The sequence below is a fragment of the Prinia subflava genome, chromosome 5 (genome assembly GCF_021018805.1).
Source record: "Prinia subflava isolate CZ2003 ecotype Zambia chromosome 5, Cam_Psub_1.2, whole genome shotgun sequence".
Classification (NCBI taxonomy): domain Eukaryota; kingdom Metazoa; phylum Chordata; class Aves; order Passeriformes; family Cisticolidae; genus Prinia; species Prinia subflava.
This window is the reverse complement of record NC_086251.1, coordinates 16253546-16272109: the sequence shown is the minus strand read 5'-3', so window position 1 is coordinate 16272109 and position 18564 is coordinate 16253546. Positions and strand designations below refer to the sequence as shown.

The 18564-nt window shown below is 48.2% G+C and overlaps 1 protein-coding gene across 1 annotated transcript in view; it reads left to right on the top strand.

The window, feature by feature from the left end:
- The window catches only part of CD81 (CD81 molecule), a 33185-nt gene extending 17545 nt beyond the window's left edge, over positions 1-15640 (top strand). Inside the window, exons 3-8 of the mRNA XM_063398168.1 lie at positions 4766-4863; positions 7701-7775; positions 10391-10498; positions 11075-11170; positions 11503-11592; positions 12285-15640. Of these exons, the coding sequence (XP_063254238.1) occupies positions 4766-4863; positions 7701-7775; positions 10391-10498; positions 11075-11170; positions 11503-11592; positions 12285-12347 (530 nt within the window). The 3' untranslated portion in view covers positions 12348-15640. The remainder of the gene's footprint in view (positions 1-4765; positions 4864-7700; positions 7776-10390; positions 10499-11074; positions 11171-11502; positions 11593-12284) is intronic.
- Positions 15641-18564: the final 2924 nt, after the last annotated feature.

Sequence of the window (18564 nt, the reverse complement as noted above, 5' to 3'; positions counted from 1 at the left end):
GGGATGGTGTTTGGTCCACTGCTGCTCCTGCTTTTTTTTTTGTCATTATGTGCTGATGATCATCATGTCCTGATCATCCTCAAGAGGGAGGAGATCATATCATGGTTCCTGTGCTCCTGCTCTGAATTCAGATGAGGAGGTGAAGCTAGGAGTAGCTGGTCTCTCTCCTAAAGCTTTCTGCTCTAACACTCCATCACAAAAGGCACAAAAGGAGACAGAGGACTCCAGGCAGTATTGGCACCACTCCTCTGCCTTCTCCCACTCCAAGATACAGGTCCTGAGGCTCAAGATTGCTTGGGTGTGTGGCTGGTTATGTCTGGCCGTTGTAGCAATCTTTCCTGCTGCTGCCTTATCAGAGAACCATGCCATAGGGTTAGAAATCACACTGTGGTGCTGCTTGGGGATGTGGAGGTGCCTTGGTGCCATGAATGCCTGTACATGAGTTGCTCACTGTACCTGCTGCTGCAGCTCCAGCTGTTCTCTTAAGTACTGCTGCTGTGTGAGGGGGCAGCATGGCTTGCAGTTTATTCCTCTCTCATTTTACTCTTTGTTTACAGCAAACAGCGCTGCTTGTTGTAAAACCCCAGAGAAAGCTGCAATAAAAATGAGCTGGTAAGTGGCATGTGAAAGGCAGATGGAGCCTTGCTCATGCCAAATTGTGCCAGTTCAGGTGGAGCCCTGAAGGAGCAAATACTATTTTAGCCAAGAGCTCCTCACCCAGGAGAGTATTTTAGGGGTTAACCAGTCTCTGGTGCTTACACAGAGGAGGGGGAGGCTTGTGAGGAGTCTCCTCTGACTTTGAGAAGGATAGTGTGCCATTCAGGAGGGGGGTGACAGGTGCCTTGCTCACAGACACGGAGCCCGAAACCACACTGGGCGTCATCGTCCCTGTGAGCCAGGAATGAAAGCTAAGATGTGTCAGGCTGCTTTCTGGGAAAAGGGCTTGGTCGTTCCAGTCTGCACCACGATTGCTGTGAAATAGTCCCCCAGCTGCCTGGCACCCAGTCTGAAAGCAGAGACTGCCCCACCAGCCCCATTCCTTGGGGGGAAGGATGGGTGTGGGAAAACAAACACCATTCAAAGCATGCGGTTGAGCACTTGGATTGCCTTCCTTTGCTTTCCCAGTCTTCAGCATGGCATTTCTGTGGAGAAACACCGCTGGCATTCCTCATACAAGATGCTATTGTTGCAGTAAATATTTTGTGCCTGTTTTTAAATAAACTCCGGTGCAGAGTCCTGCTCTGCTGCCTCCCGGGAGAGGCTGTCGTGCTCTGGCCCTCGGTAACAAAAGGCGACTCCATAACAGCCGCTTGTTTGTGCCTGGGAATGAAGCTGGCCTTTATTCCAAAACCCTTCCAGGGTTTTTTTGTGGTTTGCCAAGCTCAGGCCAGCGATCACTGCCCTCTCCCCTGCCTGGCTGAGCATTCCTGCTGCTCCCTGTGCACCGGCCGCATCCGCTGCGCTCCGCTCAGGAAGCTGCACGTGGTGCACACCTTCTTCCCTCCCCTCCTTCCCTTCTCGCTGTTTCCTCGCTCAATAGCGGTGCTGGCTCTGATCAGGGGCTGCTGAAGTGACAGCAGGGAGAGGAGCGGGAAGCCAGGACCTCGCTTGACAGTCCAAGGTCTGCACAGCCTGCCTGGGGTGGGAGTTCAGCAGGTCAGCATTGGTTTTGGTTTTTTTTGAAGCTGCCAGAAATCCCAGCAAGAAGCAAGTACAGAGGTCACTGGAAAACCTCTCTGAAACAGCAAATGTCTGTGTTTCCTCTTAGTCTCCTCCATCAGTTGAGGGTCTCACTGGGCTTTAATTTCCTAGTTTTCAGAGCAAAACTTTCCTAGCCACCAGTGGGTCCTTTGTTTTCCTGATGATCTCAATATCAGAAAACATCTTTTACAGTGAGAGCAGTCATTCACTGGAAAAACCTCCCCAGGGACACAATAGAGTCCCTGTCACTGGAGGTTTTCTAGATATAATTGAGTAGAGTTCTGCATAGTCTCTCCTAAGGTTCTCAGTCTCATGAAAGGTTCGACCAGGTGATCGTTTGAGGTCCCTTCAACCTGGGCTGCCCTATGATTGCAATCTCCTGGCAGTATTTGTTCAGCCCAGAAGGTGCCTTCAATGTTTATTTTAAAATAATTGAGAACAAAACCTTCTGTCTGTGGTGACCTGGTTGTTGGGGTCCCAGCATCATGCTGCTTGGTCTTCAAATGGGCTGCATCTGCTTGTTGCCCATATACTGGGTGGTTAGCATGAACAGTGACAGATGGGGAAATGGCTTGCCCCTAGCACAGCTTTGTCTTCTCTCTGCTGTTCTAATGGAAAAAGAAATCAGGAACTGCTGCACTCAGGGATGAGACAAGTTGATTTTCTGACTTGTGATGAAGACTTGTCATTTGAACTACCCAGCGCTTAAAAGAGAAAAATCTGCCTTGGTCTGGGTTGCAAAGCTGAGCCAGGAGTTTCACTGGTACAAGCTGGAGTGGCGAGGGCTGGTGCTTGGGCATTAGCAGGTTCTGGTGACAGTGAGCAGATCGTTTTTTGGGACATCACTGCTGGCATGTTGTTCTTCGTGAGACAGCAGTTATGCAGCGTCTGACAGTCTCCGTCAGTCTCTCTGGGGTTTGGCAGCTGTCCAGCAGACAGCCTTCATTGCACAGGGTTTATTAATGCCTTCCACCACCTCCAAGCCCTTTGGGGCCCCTCTGTCCTGCACACAGCCCAGCCCACTGTTTGCCATGCTATCTCCCTGCCCAGCTGCTCCATCTCATTTTATCTCCAGCCATTGGGACAAAACTACCTCCTTCCACTTCAGGCAGCCTACAAAACTTAATCTGCTGGCCTGTCTTTTCCAAGAAGCTCTCCTGGGAGGTTTCTTCTGCGTGTTTTTCCTTTCTTTGCACACCTTCACCTAAGGAGGTGTCTCATGCCCGCTTGGGGAGCTTTGTGCCTGTTGGGTTTCCGTGGCTCCTGGGCGCTGCTGAAACCCTTCAGCACACATCAGGAACCCCCGGCCCCCATTGCTGACGGTGCCGCCGCAAGGATGTTGGTGTCTGCAGCCACGGCTCCCCCCAGGTTTTGTGAAGAGGGGCTTCCTGCGGGGTCAGCGTGCTCCATTGTGGCACTTCCCCTGCAGCTGGCTTCCTCCCTCCTGCAGTGCCTAAAAATAGAGTGAGCACGGTGCTGCTGAGAAACACCGGAGGGTCCCAGCGCCGGAGCCGCTGGGGCGGCGTTTCCGCCGCCGCCGCTCGCCAAGTCAGCCCTTGCATCGGCGCTTGTGCCTTTGGCATGCTGGTGGGTTTTGTTTCAAAGAGGGAAAGGGCTGGAGCCAAAGTCCAGCCTTTCCCAAGTCTGAAGAATCTGTAAGGGAATGTTTAAAAAGTGGAGATCATTATTGTGTGTCTAGTGTTTTTAGAGAAGGGTTTACTTGACTTCACTCTGCTCTCAGTGCGTGGCCTTTAGACTTTGCACTTTAATTATCAGGAGATTGTTTAAAAACTGCGGAGATAGGAAAAACCCTAAACATCACAAGCATGTACAAACAGTTTTAATCTTGAGCCCTGTTTATATGTTAAGGCTGTTCCTGAAGGAGAGATGACAGTCTGATTAATAACTATAAAACATTTTCACTCATAGCAGTAGAAAATATTTCATTGAAGGGATGTGTCTCCCAAACACTAGCAACATTCACTGTGTTGCTGTTACCTTTGGGATACCCCATGTTCTTTTATCCTCATTGTGATTCTTTTCTTTTTTCTTCACTGTCCATTAGAAATAGTGGCTGCAATTTTACCTGATTTGTAATTTTTTTGCATGTATCAAATTGCTTTTCAATGGGAAATAAGATTCACTTAGAGAGCAGCAGAACCACAATACTTGAGAATATTAGTTAACCAAAAATGCACTAAATATAAGGGATACACCAGCAGAAAGCTGTGTCAAATTTAACTGAGCTGGTAGTGTTTGGCTGAGTAATCACTATGGCTTCACCAGTCTCGTGGTCGGTGAGACCATGGTGATTACTCACGGCAGCAGACTTGAGCCTTCAGCTAAGCTCTTGTTTCCTGAATGAATAAACTTTTATTCCTCTGTTTTCTGAGCCACTCCCGGTGCCTCATTTCAAGCTTTGAACTAGTTACGGTGCAAGTTGTGTGTGCAAATTCAATAAGTTAAAGTAAAAAATGTTGTACTCTCTGTGGAAGAACCTGTAATAAAAAAAGCACCAGATTTTAAGTGACATGCTTAAGCAGCACTTTCCCCTTGGTTTTGTGGTTCATTTGCCTTTAAAATGTTAGCCAGATAAATATTTGTATGATGTTTAATATAAATAAACCATGTGCCTTACTGTTTATTTTACAAGATATGCTAACTAATAATTTTCATCTCTGCTTAAATATTTAAAACAGCATGCCAGGAGAACTCCACGCTACAGCTCCGAGGATGCTGTAGAGCCCTTGTCTTGCCTCCTCCATCCTCTGCCTAGTGCTACTCTCAGTGTTTCCTCTCATTTTGGAGGTGATGGAGTTATTAAAGCTCTAGTGTTGGCAGCTTCAAACACTTTGAGACCCAAGTCATGTAGGCTGTATTCTATTATGTCTGCTGCCACCTCTCCTCACACCTCCTCAGCCTTAATTCTGCACACCATAGTGTCTGCCCCAGGAGCCAGAGTGTCCGGCCAGGCACGAGGGTGCTGCCTTGGTGTCTCTGCTTGGTTGGTTACTGCTGGACAAAGCTGTGCACTAACGCGTCTGCCTGGGGCTCTGCCTTGCAGGAATCTACATCCTGATTGCAGTGGGAGCTGTCATGATGTTCGTGGGATTCCTGGGATGCTACGGGGCCATTCAGGAGTCTCAGTGTCTGCTGGGGACGGTAAGGAACGCGAAGCTTTGGAAATCACTTGGCTCCCTGATTTCCCTGCTGGATGGCTGTGCTTCCCTTGCGGGGGTCTTTTCCAGCAGGCGGGCGGGGGGATGTGTGAGCCCGGAGGTGGGAACTAGGTGAGCTCTGCAAGGAGCAAGGCAGTGCTGTGTGGCTGAGGGCATCTCTGTGCGGCCTGTGGAGCTCTGGCTGAGCTGCAGTGTCCTGCCTGTGCCTGGCTGCAGGGCAGCAGTGACATCAGCAGGATTCTTAAAGACTCTTTCTCTGTTATATGTGAATCCCCACCTTGCTTTTATCCCCCCATGGTCTGGCTGTTTTGCCAAGCACCCACTAAACTCTCTTTCTTACCTGTTGTTCCCTACAGTATCCCCTCTCCTCTATTTCAAGACTGCCTGTAACAATTCTAGTTCTTTTAAGGAATCATCTACTATTTTTATCTGTTTGGACAAGAAAACAGCAAAGACTTTCCATAATTTCTTAGTGAGAACATCTAGGTACATCCTGGAAAATCCATTACTGAAGTGCTACAGGCGTCCTTGATGTGAGGCAGTAGCTCAGGATTCCTGGCACAGGATGAGTTTAATTGGATAAACTGTAGCCACACCAAAAGCCTTTACCTTGGGAGCAAGGGAGACCCATGTATTTAAAACAAGTTCTCACATGTGGTTCAGTTTAAACTTGATGTATAAAAAATAAAACTGTAAGGGTAAAACTTTTTTTTTTTTTTTAATTCGAATGACTTTCCAGCACTTGGCTTCATTGAGCTGGAGGGGATTCTTGGTGGCAGTGTAGCAACGCATGGGTGTGGGCTCAGCTGGGACAGAGGGAAATGGAGCTGCTTTCTCTCACCCTTGCAGATGACTTCATCTCTGGTTGCTGCTGATTCCCAATAATATGGGGAGGCTTTTCCCCAGAGTTGATAAAATGCTTCTGAACGTAGTGGATGGGACCTCCAGTAGGAGTTTGTAGGTATTATCCTGGCTGCTGGGAATACAAGGAGCCTGCACGCAAATCTGACAGGGCTTGTTGAAGCAGTTAGGCAGCTTTGGATTTTTATTTTGTTTTTTAATGCAAGTGATTACAGACCCTGAACTACCCCTCACTCCCTCCTGAAGTTAGAGGATTAGAAGGGCAGATGGTACAACGTACCCGAGGTCCAACAGGGAAACAGGCTGCTCTGGCTGAAATTAGCAACTCTAGCTGCTGTGCACTGCCTGTTTGCTCACACCTTGGCTTGCCAAGAAAAGTCTGGAGATGCCCCATGATGACGCTTTCCACTGGCCAAGGCTCCCACTGTGTTCCAAGGACATTTCCAGGCAGCATCCTCAGGGTGTTTTAGGGAAGCAGCCACACTCCCCTCTCCTCCACCTAGCTGAGGGAGTGACTCTGGGCTTCCTGGAAAAGGGAAAAGTACCAGGAAGCTCCATGCTATTAAAATCCTGTGCCAAAGGTGGCATGGAAGCTGAGCAGCAAGACCTAAGGAAGACAGGAGGGAGTCACTTTGCATGGAGCAGGCTCTGCTCCCTGCAAAGGGGCTGGGACACAGCCACCTGCCTGGCCTGGAACACCACTATGTTCCCATAGCATCAAGCTGCATCTCCTGGTGTTCTGCAGCCAACTTACAGAAGAACTGAATCTGCAGGAAGTTGTCCCTCCAAATCTGAGATAAATGAACCATCCTTCCCTGAAGGGTAACCACTGCAAGAGTGAGCCCTGGTGCTTAACCGGACTTACACTGGCATTGCACCCACAGTTCAGGGTGATGTGAGCCCTGGGGGGGTGTGGGACCTAGTCCTTCAAAGATGTTCCTACAAAATCAGGGATAGACAGGTGTTCACATAGGAGTTGATTGTTCAGGAACTGGGCAAGTTGGGAGTCCTTTCCTGCTGTCGGATTAACAGTCTTGTTTCTGTTTTGCTGATAACCCTTTACTTTTGCATGTGGGAGTCAGCTTGTGGCATCATTCTGGAAACTCCTGTTTCCTCTGTTGTTGGAGAAAATGTCCTGAATATGTTTTGAACAGAGACTGCTCAGGAGCCAGGGGCTGTTTTCCCACCCTGTACTGTAATTTTGTCTTTCCTTGACTGCATTCACCTCTTTTGCTTCTTGACTTCCATGGCAACTTTTCTCACTTTGGGGCTTTTCCCAGGAAGAAGTCACTGAGTGATGTTGTCACAGAGGTGATGTTGGCTGCATATGGAGCATTCCTCTCTGTGCCTTCTCATGTGACCCTGATGTATGAGTTTAGAGCTTCAATCTCCCAGTCCAGCTGACCAGCCATCACAACGTGTTCCCGTGATCTGAACAAAAAGGGGGAATGGCAGGGAGGACTGCTGGAACTGCACAAACAGGGTGGGACTGTGGGAAAACGCCAGTGTTAGTATTTATGCAAAAAACTGCAGTAGCCTTGCAGGGCTGTGGATGCCAGAGAGCTGGCCATAAATCACACCCTGACACCCCCAGCTCCTCAGCAGCTGAAATGCTTTTAACCCTGCACTGGCAATTCCAGTCCTCAGAGCATTTGTGACAGAGCAGAAACCATGTCTGGATGGTCCTGCAGGTGCATGAAGCGGAGCAATGTATCTTGTGGTACACAGGGCATCTTCATCCCTGCCAGTCCCTTTGTGGGAAAGGCTCAACAATCTGGGCATGGGGTGGTGTATGAGTTACAGGAAAATCTGTTTGGGTTCAGTGCATGTATGGGAGAGAAAATGGTTTGAAGTCAGATGACACCTTGCTGATTTGTCAGTGGGAGTGCCCCTCCACACCTCTCCCCACCTAGATACTGCAAATCTGTTAAGGATGCCTCTCTTGATTTGTCTTTGCAGTTCTTCACTTGCCTGGTGATCCTGTTTGCCTGCGAAGTTGCGGCTGGAATTTGGGGTTTTGTCAACAAAGACCAAGTAAGACTCTAAAGCCTGTGTTTGTGGGACTGGGAGGCTGGGGCAGAAGCACAGCACATTCCAGCATGTGAGCTGTTTTGCTCCCAGACTGCTTCCAGACTGAGTAACGGGGACTTGGATTAGAGTGTGACCTGGGCAGGCCACCCCACTCCTCTTGGCCGGGCTGATGAACTTTAAATGCGAGCACTTGACGGCAGCAGCTGCCCCTTAGGGTATGGAGTGCAAAAATAGCCTGTCTCACTCGGGTCTCCTGGGTGCTGCCAGGCTGTCAGTCACTGAGGGGGCCGATTCCTGCACGAAGCTGTGAAGGAAAGCCATCTGCACGTCCTCGGTGCCAGGGAACAAAGAGCGGCCCCAGCCGCGGGCGCCGAAGGGCGGGAATGCCGTGCAGGGAGGGCCCGCGGTCACGGGACGGCTTGGTGCTTCCTGCTCTTCTCCACTGTCTCATAACCTGCTTCAGGCCGTTTGTCTGCCAGCACTGGGCTTGCTGTGATCCATATGCTGTGCACACATGTGGGCTGCAAGTCCTGTGTCTGTCCCAGGCACCCTGCTAGGGACTGCTTGGATAAGGTTTCCTGGCTGGAGGAGGTGGACTGAAGGGTAGAACTGAAATCGCAGCTTTTCACTTTCTGTTTCTGCTCACCTTCCCTTCACTGTGGTCACGTGCTCACACACACACAGGTTTGGTCTCGAAATGCTAAAGTGCCCTGTATGGGAACTACAGCTGTGCTGCAGCGAGCAGCGGGCTGGGTGTTATCACTGGGCCTCAGGGGTTTGCAGGAGAGAAGGGGACTGCTTGTGCTCAAAGCCAAGGTTAAACTCTCTGGCAGAGTAGGAAATGTGTTGGCTTTCCTAGGAGACGTAAGCCAGCTGTGTCAGTAGGTGCTGGCCTGCTCAGCGTTCTCATGCATGTGGGCAGTGGCTCACAGGCTCGGCCTGAATGTGAACACCCTTGTAGTCATTCAGCAGAGAGCACAACTTCACTGGAATAAACTCTTCTGTGGCTCAGCATAATAATATGCAGGCAGGGTGCTGTTTCCTAGCAACTTTAAGGAACTAATTAACCTTCGCAGAGGGGCTGTGCCTCCTGCAGATGTTAGTTTGTGAATCCTGAAGAGTCCAAGATGTGCAACTGCAACCAACAGCAAAAAAAAGTGAAGGCTGAGTAAGGAGGGACCCCACGGCTGTTGTGTCCCATCCTGGGGAGAAAGCACTTGGCCACTAGAGCATAAAGCTGAGAAATGCAGGATTTTGCAATACAGAAGTGATGACCTCAGCCCCTAAAATGAATTTTGCAGTTTAAAATGAAGGGTGGCAGTCTGTTGGCATCAGCTAGTTTTGCAGCCTGGATGATGAATGGGTTATTTTGAAGTCCCTCCCAACCAAGGCAGACTTGCTTCTCTCTGCCTTGGTTGAGAGGGAAGCACTGAATGATCTCAGCCACCTAGAGAGGCTTTCAAAAGGGACACTTTTTCACAAAGCTGAAGGCAGTCTCTCCCTCAGCCTGCCTTCTCGCAGATGCTGTAGATTCAGAATGAGGAGGCAATAAATAGTATTTTTTAAAACTTTTTATGTACCAGAATGAAGTGGTTTGGTTGGAGAATATCATCCTCCAAAGCAAACTTTTTTGAGTAGTGATGAAGGAGTTTTGCAATAATGGATTGAAATCATGCATCATCTTGCTGCAGTTTCTTTTTTGGTATGCTAATCCAGCCTGTGCTGCCAAGAGCAGATGTTCTAGAAAGCATTTTCCCTTTCTTGCTTTAATGTTTTTCTTTTGCTTCTCTTGCATGGCCTTCTTTCATCTCTCTCTCTCAAATTATTGAAGGGTGTTAGAGGAGAAGCGAAAAGGCCAGTTCCCCTAAAAGTCAGGAGATTTTTGCACTGTGGAGCAGGCCCTCATGGGTGGCTGCAGTTCACCAGCCAGGTGGCAGGGTTAGAGTATGGATAAGGTGTCTCACATAGTCACTTACAGGACAGCAGTGTCCACAGGGACCCAGCTGGTGTTTTAAATCTATCTAAATGCACCTAAGCTTCCTGACCCAAATGAGCTGTGTCTCGGGGCTTTAGTGTGCAATCTCTCCCAAATTCTTGCCATCCCCTCTGATCCATTCAGTCAGCTGAGGTGCCTGTATTTACAGACAGCCTTGCCTGTGCACCCCACCTCCTCCTGACTTTTCCAGCGTGTCCAGCCTCTGCAGCCTGAGTGGGAAATGTGCTTTGTCTATGTGTGGTTCACAATGAGCCGTGTCTGCATTCCAGAGCCCAGCAGCACATCCACATGGGCTGAAGGCTGTCTCAACTTGTGGCTCACCCTCCAGGCCTTGGCTGTCCTTTATCTCCTAGACAGAGCCTGTGGAGCCCTCAGATAGTGTTGGCTGGAATCTGCTGGCTGGTGGATGGGGTTCTTAATATTTGTGACAGCTGGAAGGGCTGGAGCCCTATGAAGGACAGGCCATTCTTCATGTGCAAACAAATGAAGTCCAAATCTATTCAAAGACTGCTCATCTTACTCCAAGTCCTATTAGAGGGAACCTGTCCTTCAGGCACATCTGCTGGATAGGTTTCCTCCTCGTCCTGTGACTGAAAGGGAGTTTTTCCTGTGTCTTTCCTAGATAGCCAAAGACGTGAAGCAGTTCTATGATCAAGCGCTTCAACAGGCGCTCATGGGAGAATCGGATGCAAACAATGCCAAAACTGTAGTGAAGAGCTTCCATGAAACGGTAAGGATGGTGGTGGTTGTTGGAGAAATAATAATGGAGGTCAGGAAAAGGGATGGGAAAAGCAGAGTCTAAAGCAAATGATGCTAAGTGCAGATATTTGCCTATCAAGTTTGCTGTTCCTACATGTTAAACAGCAGAATTGTGCTCTCTTCAGTATTCTCTCCATCACACAGTGCTGGAAAGTCTGGACCAAACTCTGATTAAGTTGCCTTTAATTTACCTCAGTACCCGTGATTTAAGTAAAATTCAATGGAAGAAGAATGTAGCTCTGAGGAATTAATCCTGATATTTGGTCCATTCAGCAGGAAAAAAAAATCTCTGGAGAGAGTTGGGTTCACTCTCTTCCAGCATATCTATGGCAGATCTGTCTGGGACTATTGTAGGAAGCAGCTGCATTGCATGGAAAGAAAAAAGTTCGTTTGGTGACTTATTCCCCACCCTTGTTTCCCACTCCAAGATGCCTCCTCAATCTTGGGTGGCTTCAAGAATGTGCAAAGGTGGGGAAAGCATTGCATAAGTGTTTGCTGTCTGCTAATGTTGGCTTTCCATTGTTTCCTTTTTCCTCTCTCCATGTAGCTGGACTGCTGTGGTTCCGACATTGTAACAGCGACTTTCACTCCTGTGTGGAGGGAAGACCTCTGCCGAAAGGACTCCCTGAAAAGCTTCTTTGAGGTAGGCACAGCTGCTCTTCAGTCAGCACAGCTGCTTCAGGAAACCTTGGCTGCCAAGGAAATTTGGGGATTTATTGGGAAATAGCTAAAGGATAGAGATTTCATTTATTTGGGGATGGTGTAGAAGGATGTTAAAGGTTCCCATTTGGTTCTTCCTTTGCTGTTCCTGCTTGAGGGGACTGACAGGTGCAGAGGGGTAAAGTCTGGTTGGAAGCCCTGGGGCCAGGACCTGGGGGCATAAGTGGGACCAGGGGGAAGCTGAGCTGCCTTTCTCAGTGCTGGGGTGGGTGAGGGGAAAGCAGGCTGTCTGACTGGTGTGCTTCTCTGCCTCAGAACACAAGCTGCCACAAAAAAATTGATGAGCTCTTCTCCGGGAAACTCTACCTGATCGGTATCGCTGCCGTCGTGGTTGCTGTGATCATGGTAAGTGTGACAGCCTGGTGGGACAGGGAAAAGCCACCTCAGGGCACCCTGGTCCTCTTCCAGCTGGGCTGCATCTATCCCTCTCCTCTGGATGCCCCTGCAACTCTCCATGCAGCAGCAGCCCTATGCACCACAGAGCTCTGGAACATGATGAGACCAAGGGCTTCATCATCCCTCTGGGGAGTCAGGATGTTAGGGGAGGGACCTGGCAAGCTCAGTAGAGCAGGAGCACCTGGAATCCCAGCTGAAAGGGCAGAGCATCACTGAAACCTCCTCCAAAATGACTCCTTGTACGGGCTGCCATGTTTTGTTGCTGGGGTCTGTGGTGGGAAGGGATTTGCTTGCTTTGCCACACTGGGTTTGCTCCCTAATGAGGGCTGGGTGTTGTGGAGGCGTAGCATGGCATCTGTGCAAAGGCTGGGCTGTAGTACTGGAGGGATCTTGAGGCATTTGCTGTGTAGTTGGCAGCCAAAATGCTTGTCAGGTACCAGCATTGCTTCCAGTGAGAGACAGGAGGACAGCGCCTTATCTCAAAGTGGCCAGCTCCATATGAAAACAGCTACAAAGACGTAGCATCCCTGCCCTTACCTCTGGCATGAGAGTGTTAATGTGGAGTGGGGGACCTTGGGATGGGGGGAGCTCCTGCATCGCACTGGTTGTTGCCTCACTGGTGGCCCTGTGTCTCTCCACAGATCTTTGAGATGATCCTGAGCATGGTGCTGTGCTGTGGCATAAGGAACAGCTCCGTCTACTGAGCCGTGAGAGCTGGGCAGGGGAAGGGGGGAGCAGAGGGGACCCCAAGTGCCACCGAGTGACCAGGAGACATTTCAACAACAGACAAAGAAAATTATGTATATAAATGCTTCCAATATTACCATACAGTACTTATCATTTTTATTTTGAAGTACTTTTTTTTTTTTAATAAATAAAACTTTCCCGTATCTTTGTGGCTGAGTTAGTTACACATCAGTTTTGTGTGATGGGAAAGCTGCTGTAGTAGGAGATCACGTCCTTCCTCCCCCTTCCCCACCCCCAGTAACTCAGAAGTAACATTGGTGGAAGATGTGTGGAGGAGAAGCGTGCAGCCTGGTCTCAGAAAACTTTGCCTTGGTTTTACCAACTTTTTTAATTGGATGCTGAAGCAGAATCGAGTATTTTTGTTAATTTCTACTCATCTTTTCCAACCATCAGCCCAGCTCCCTGGTGTTTCCAGGCTGTCAGTGGGGAAGCCTGGCTGACTGTCCAAATCCTGGGAGAGAGGAGGGGAAAGGATACATTTCCCTTGCAATGTATCCCAGGGGAAACACAGGCACTGTTCCTCTCCAGCCTGCTCCCATTGGTAGGTCAGTCCTTAACAGAAGTCATGCTGGAACTTTTTCACTCTTTAATAAGTAAAAATGTTTTTTAGTTTTGTGATTTTTTTTTTACTTGAGGCTATAACTTTATAAATTGGCTCAGTTCCATTGATTCATTGCATTAAAAGGTCAGCGGCTGGGGGTGAATTTTAGTCCCAGTTTTTCAAATATAACAAACTGATAATTACATTACTTTTTTATGTCCTTCAGTGTTTCATTATATGTTTCAAGGAGAATCTAGTTCTATATCAAGTTTCCACTGTTAAGCTAATGCCTACATAGAAATGATATTGGAAAAAGAAGAAAACACACAAAAAAAGTCCTTGACTTTAGAAATCCTGCTTTTATGTACTGCAGGATGATGCTTGGGTGTTCCCAACCATATGCGTACATGCTTAAAATTTCATCTTTGCATGACTCTCTTGTTCAGTGAAATTATTCTTAATTATAGCATATTGTCACACACTGTAATATTGCTGAGAAATTGTCACAATCTGATTATAGAAAAAAAGAAGGTTCTTTTTAAGACCTTCCAGTTATATTAACAGCAGATCAGCTTATAAAATCAAGGTAATTTAGCATGTTAGGTCGCACCAGTTGAAACACATTCTTGTGATCTGGTAACTTTGGTTATCACTTTGATGTCTGTGGCTTCTTTTATATGCCACTCTGTCACCATGTAGATAGAGGAGGAGAGTGACCCAGGAGCTATGTAATAAATTCAGAATGTCACTAAAAAGATGATCTATATGTATAGTTCTATAGATATATATTTTTAAGCAAAGCCTTTTCCTTAGCCGTATAGGCACTTGAGCTGGAAATTATAGTATCTCTCAGCTCTTTTGCCACCTTGAAGCAGGTGAGGGGAGGAGTTTAAATTGGCGATCACTTTCCCCATTTCAGGAGTATTTCTGTTGCTTAAAGTATTTCACTCTCCCCCTTTGTCACAACAAAGAGCTTCAGATCTGATAGGGAGGGAGACCTGTGATCATCAATCATTTTAAACTAGTACCTTGTCCACTGCACGTGGCTGTCATGGCTGTTGCCACCACAGGATAGAAGATTCCTGCACTGGGGCAAATTGATCCATTCAGAAGTTTTTCTTCCCTTCTACTCCCCCCTTTCCTGTTCCTGCCTTTTAGTATATAGGGCCTTTAAAAAGTATATAGATAAATATATATAGATATATATATATATATCAAGTTGTGCTGGGTGAAGAGGAGGAAGTGCTTCAACAGATCTTCATATTGAGGGCTTGGACAAGAAAAGATTCAGCCTTAGAAATAGCCTTAAAGCAACACTGCCCTGAATGTCCATGTTGTGCACATTGAGAATGAGACGAGGATTTGCAGTAGGCAACCCCTTCCCCTGCTCCCCAGCGTAGCTCCTTCAGGTCATCTACTCTGCTATGTGGCCATGTGTATATGCATCATCCAAGCATGTGTGTTTACATCTGTGTGCATCAGGATTGTCAGCATACAGAATGGATGTGTAACCTGCCACCTTTTTTGTTGACTGTTGGTAAATGTGTATAGATATGCCATTAAGCATTTCAATTCTGTTTTCTTTTCCTTATACCGTATTTTTGATATTGTTCAGTATTCAGTTGATGCTGTGTACATAGCTGGAGCTCTGTTTGAAGACAGACTGAGTCTCAGTGCAGGTCAGGTGTGTCCTCAGACATTGTACTTAAGGGTTTGGGTTGTCCCAGGCAGGAGCAATTGGGAGAAAGTGGTACTTGGAGAGGGAATTTGAGGGCTGTGAGAGGAGGAGGAGCAGGAAGTTTGCTCAGACTGTGTCCCACGGGGATTGCAGTTCACCCTCTAGCTCATTCCAGAGGTGGCTTGCCACTGTGAAGAATTCCAGAGGCAGCTTCCTGGGCCATCTCCCGTTTCTGTAGCACCTTCTGCAGGAAAGGGGAAGAGAAGGGTTGTGGGACCAGGGACAGAAGGATGTTTGCAGAGAGGGCAATGCTTTCTTTAGTTACCAGCTGAGTCCCCACACGTGATGGAATGGTCCTCAGCTGGAGGAGTCAGCCCTGGGAGAACAGGGACAGTGAGGAACTGTCATGCTTGAGAGCAATGAAGTAGTTGAGAAACCCTCTCTGAAAAAAACTTTGGTCTCCTGTGAAGCTGGACCTGAATTAACACAAACTAGAAAGGGAGCTGTGAAGGGCTGAGGGGACTCGCCCCATTGCAAGCCCTCAGGATCCAAAAGCCACAAACAGGGCTCTTCTGCCAATTGGTCAGTCCTAAAGCTGGCTAAGGTGAAGGGGGAAAACCAACTAGGCAGGATCCCTGCTCTGGCCCAGCGCCTCTCCTGCATACCTGCACCTTTGTGTGTGCAACATGGCACCTGTACTGCTCTTCTCCACACCCCAGGGAAGAAAAGGATGGAATTACAAGCTGTAAATACAAAGCCCTCCCTCTCCATGGAAGCATCCCTCCTGGAGCTAGTGGCAGCTGAGAAAATGGCTGTGAGCTGAGGTGGGGATGAGGAGTATCAACTGTCCAGGTCTGAGTTCAAAGACCGCATGGGAAGGTCAAACAGAGCCTCTGACAGCTTAACTGAATACTTGGAATTTTTTCATACTGTGGAGCATGCCACAAAGCAGTGTGTTTAACTTCTTTCTGCCTTTTTTTTTTTAAAGAAATGAAACAAAAATCAATTTAATAAACATTTCTCATAGTGTGCATAGTGTGATGAACTGCTGCAATTTTACAACCAGTTAACCTTAACGCCAGGATGCTTTGTGAACCAGGCTTCAACAGCATGGGTTTTACAGCCTCTGGGAGGGGGGCCTGCAGGCAGGTTGAGTATGCATCCGGACTGGTGCTGAGGGAAGGCAAAAAGGTTGCTTGCCAGAAGTGGTGGCTGCTGCAGTTGTGCCCCCTCTCAAGGGCAGAGGGGCACAGCTGTAGAGAAGCTAATGTGGATTGCAAAAAACAGTGACTATGCTGAAATTCGGTGGGGGGGAAGGGGTGTGTGGTGGCAGTCCTGTCACAGTCAAGCGGCTCCTCCTAAAGTGACCAAAAATGGCCCAAAATGCCCTGTGCTGCCATCAAGGCCTGGGCTGGTCTGCTGTCTGTGGATGCTCTGGTAATGCCACCGTTGCTGTCCCGCCTGCCCTGCGCACCATCGGGGGAAAGCCTGGCTGGGAGCGAGGTGGGAGGCCAGGTGCCGTGGTCCTCATCTGCCTGCCTGCTGCCGCCACGGCTTGGACTTTGCACTGTGTTTGAAGCAGGAATGTCCTGCTGGCTGCCACGCCGTGCTGGTGCAGAGAGGGAGGGGGTGGGGGCTGAGGGACAGCAAGGAGGGAACACAGCGTTGAGCTGCTGTAAAGAGAGGCAAGCCCTGCTCCCAGCGGCTGTGCCTGTGCTGCGAGATCATGCCCATCTGTTGTTCTTTCACTTGTTTACCTGAATGTTAATGGAGTCGGACATAATGACTTCTGGAAAGAAAAAAAAAAGTGGTATTTAAAAACAATAAACAAAAAAAGAAACAAAGCAATTCCCCCTTGTTAGTGGATTTTTAATGATGTGTTGTCAGATCTTGTTTCCTTCCATCGCGTACTGATTTCTGCCACATCTTCCAAGGGATCAGGCTTGTCTCATTCTTGTATTAAAGCAAAATTTGGGCTGCAGGGAAGACTGTCCTCAGCTGACCCTCTAGGTGGTTTCCCATGAATGTGATGCTCTTTGCTTCATGTCTTAAAATGTTTGGATTGTGACACTGCATCGTTGCTCCAGATGGGGATAAAATTATTCCAGCCTCTGGAGCTAGGATTAAGCTGATATGAGTCACTGTCAAAGCCAGGCTGGTGTTCGAGGGGGAGAAACAATAGTGGAGACTAACTGGCAAAGCACAGCATGTATTTGGCATCCATGGTGTGTGCCTTGGGACCTCAGACTGGAATTGTAGCTGGGCTCTTAAACCTTCCCCAGCTAAATGCAGTCCCCTTTGTTTCCATGTCAGGTCTGAGTATGAGCATTGATGTGCTTGAAACGGAGGAGCTGAATATGCTACTGGGAGAGGACTGAGTAAAACAGGCCCCTTTAAGGTTGTGTGGAGATATGGGTTATCCTTGGAACACAGCAGTCCTGCCCTGTCGGAGCATGTGAGGCCATGTGGATAACCGACTGTGAGGGGAAGGGTGGATGGAGTGCTTGCAGCTTGTTTGTGCTCTGACAACCCTGGCTTATGCTCCTCTTTAACATTTTTCTCCAGAGGTCAGAAGGACCTGGAAAGTCACTGGAGACCTTACTGTGGAATTCCGCTGCCTAGGAATGTGACTGTGGAATCTCTTTTTTTTTTTTTTTTTTTTTTTTTTTTTTTTTTTTTTTTTCCTTGTGAAACAAGATTTTTCAGGAATTAAAAATACAAGCGTGTATTTTTCTAAACTAGACCATGCCAGGATTTTTTCCAGTGGAAATTCTTTTCCTCCTGCCTTCCCAAACTGGTTTATTTTTTCTTTTAAAATCCTCCTAGAGTTTTGGAGGTATTTTTTTGCTTTGGCAAGCTCTGTTTCGTAAGGTTCTTCTGGGCTGTTTGTTTTCTAAGTGGCAATGAGCCTAATTGTCTTGTACTAAGATAGCTGTGATTAACATGCATAAATTGCTTATGCCATTCCCTAATCAGAGGTTTCGAAGCTGCAACCAAGAGTTGCAGTATTCTCACAGGAGGGAGTACATCCAGCCAGCTCTCCCATGCCACAGCTGTCTGTGGCGGAGGTTTCTGCAAAGCGCCCTCGCTGCTGGATGTGGCCGCACCCTCCTCTGCCTGCCAGCTCCGCTTGCCGGGCTCAGGGATGAAGGATGTGTCAGTGCTCACATTCCTGCTCTGAACCACTGTTTCCTTTGCTGGGCATGACAGCACAGCCCTTCCAGTTAGGGCAGGAAAAAAGGTGACTATTTTAACAATCTCATTCTCCATCGGGGCTGTGGTAGGGCTGGGGAGCTGCACCAGGGCGTCGGCAACAGTGGAATTACAACCCTGGGAGAGGATACATCTGCCACCATGGGTGCTGAAGGGGAGAGGGAAGCAATTACCTCCCTGACCAGCTCTTAAATATGTAGTTGACACAGGCTAGGAACGCCAAGTCCCGTAAATACCTGAACATGCTGTGCACCTGAACTGGATATAGGCTGCAATTTTTTCCAGACCACTCCTCAGTTTCAGCCTGGGGAGCATCACATTGCCGTGTACAGGGCACAAGCGAAGCAATGGGACGCAGAAGTGCGGTTCAGTGCAGCCCCTTCAGCTGACCTCTGGCGGTCTGATGGTTCACTTCAGTGCTCAGGGACCCGGAGCAAACAGAAAACACCTCCCAGGTGCTAAAACTGCTGCAAACTGAAACCCACATTGTTTTCACACTTGCAGACGCATTAGAGCGTATATAAACTTTCAATTACTGCGGACTGCCTGGTGTTTCTCACTGGATTTAGATGACCCAGCTCAAGTGCCAGTGGCTGCAAGTAACACTTCTAATTACAGTCTAATCACACTTTTTTTTTTCCTTTTTTTTTTTTTTTCCTGGAAAAAGTGTTTCTTGGCCCTGCATTGCTAGGGCATTCCCTCCCGCCAGAACACAGCTTTGCCGAGTACTGAGAGGTGTTGG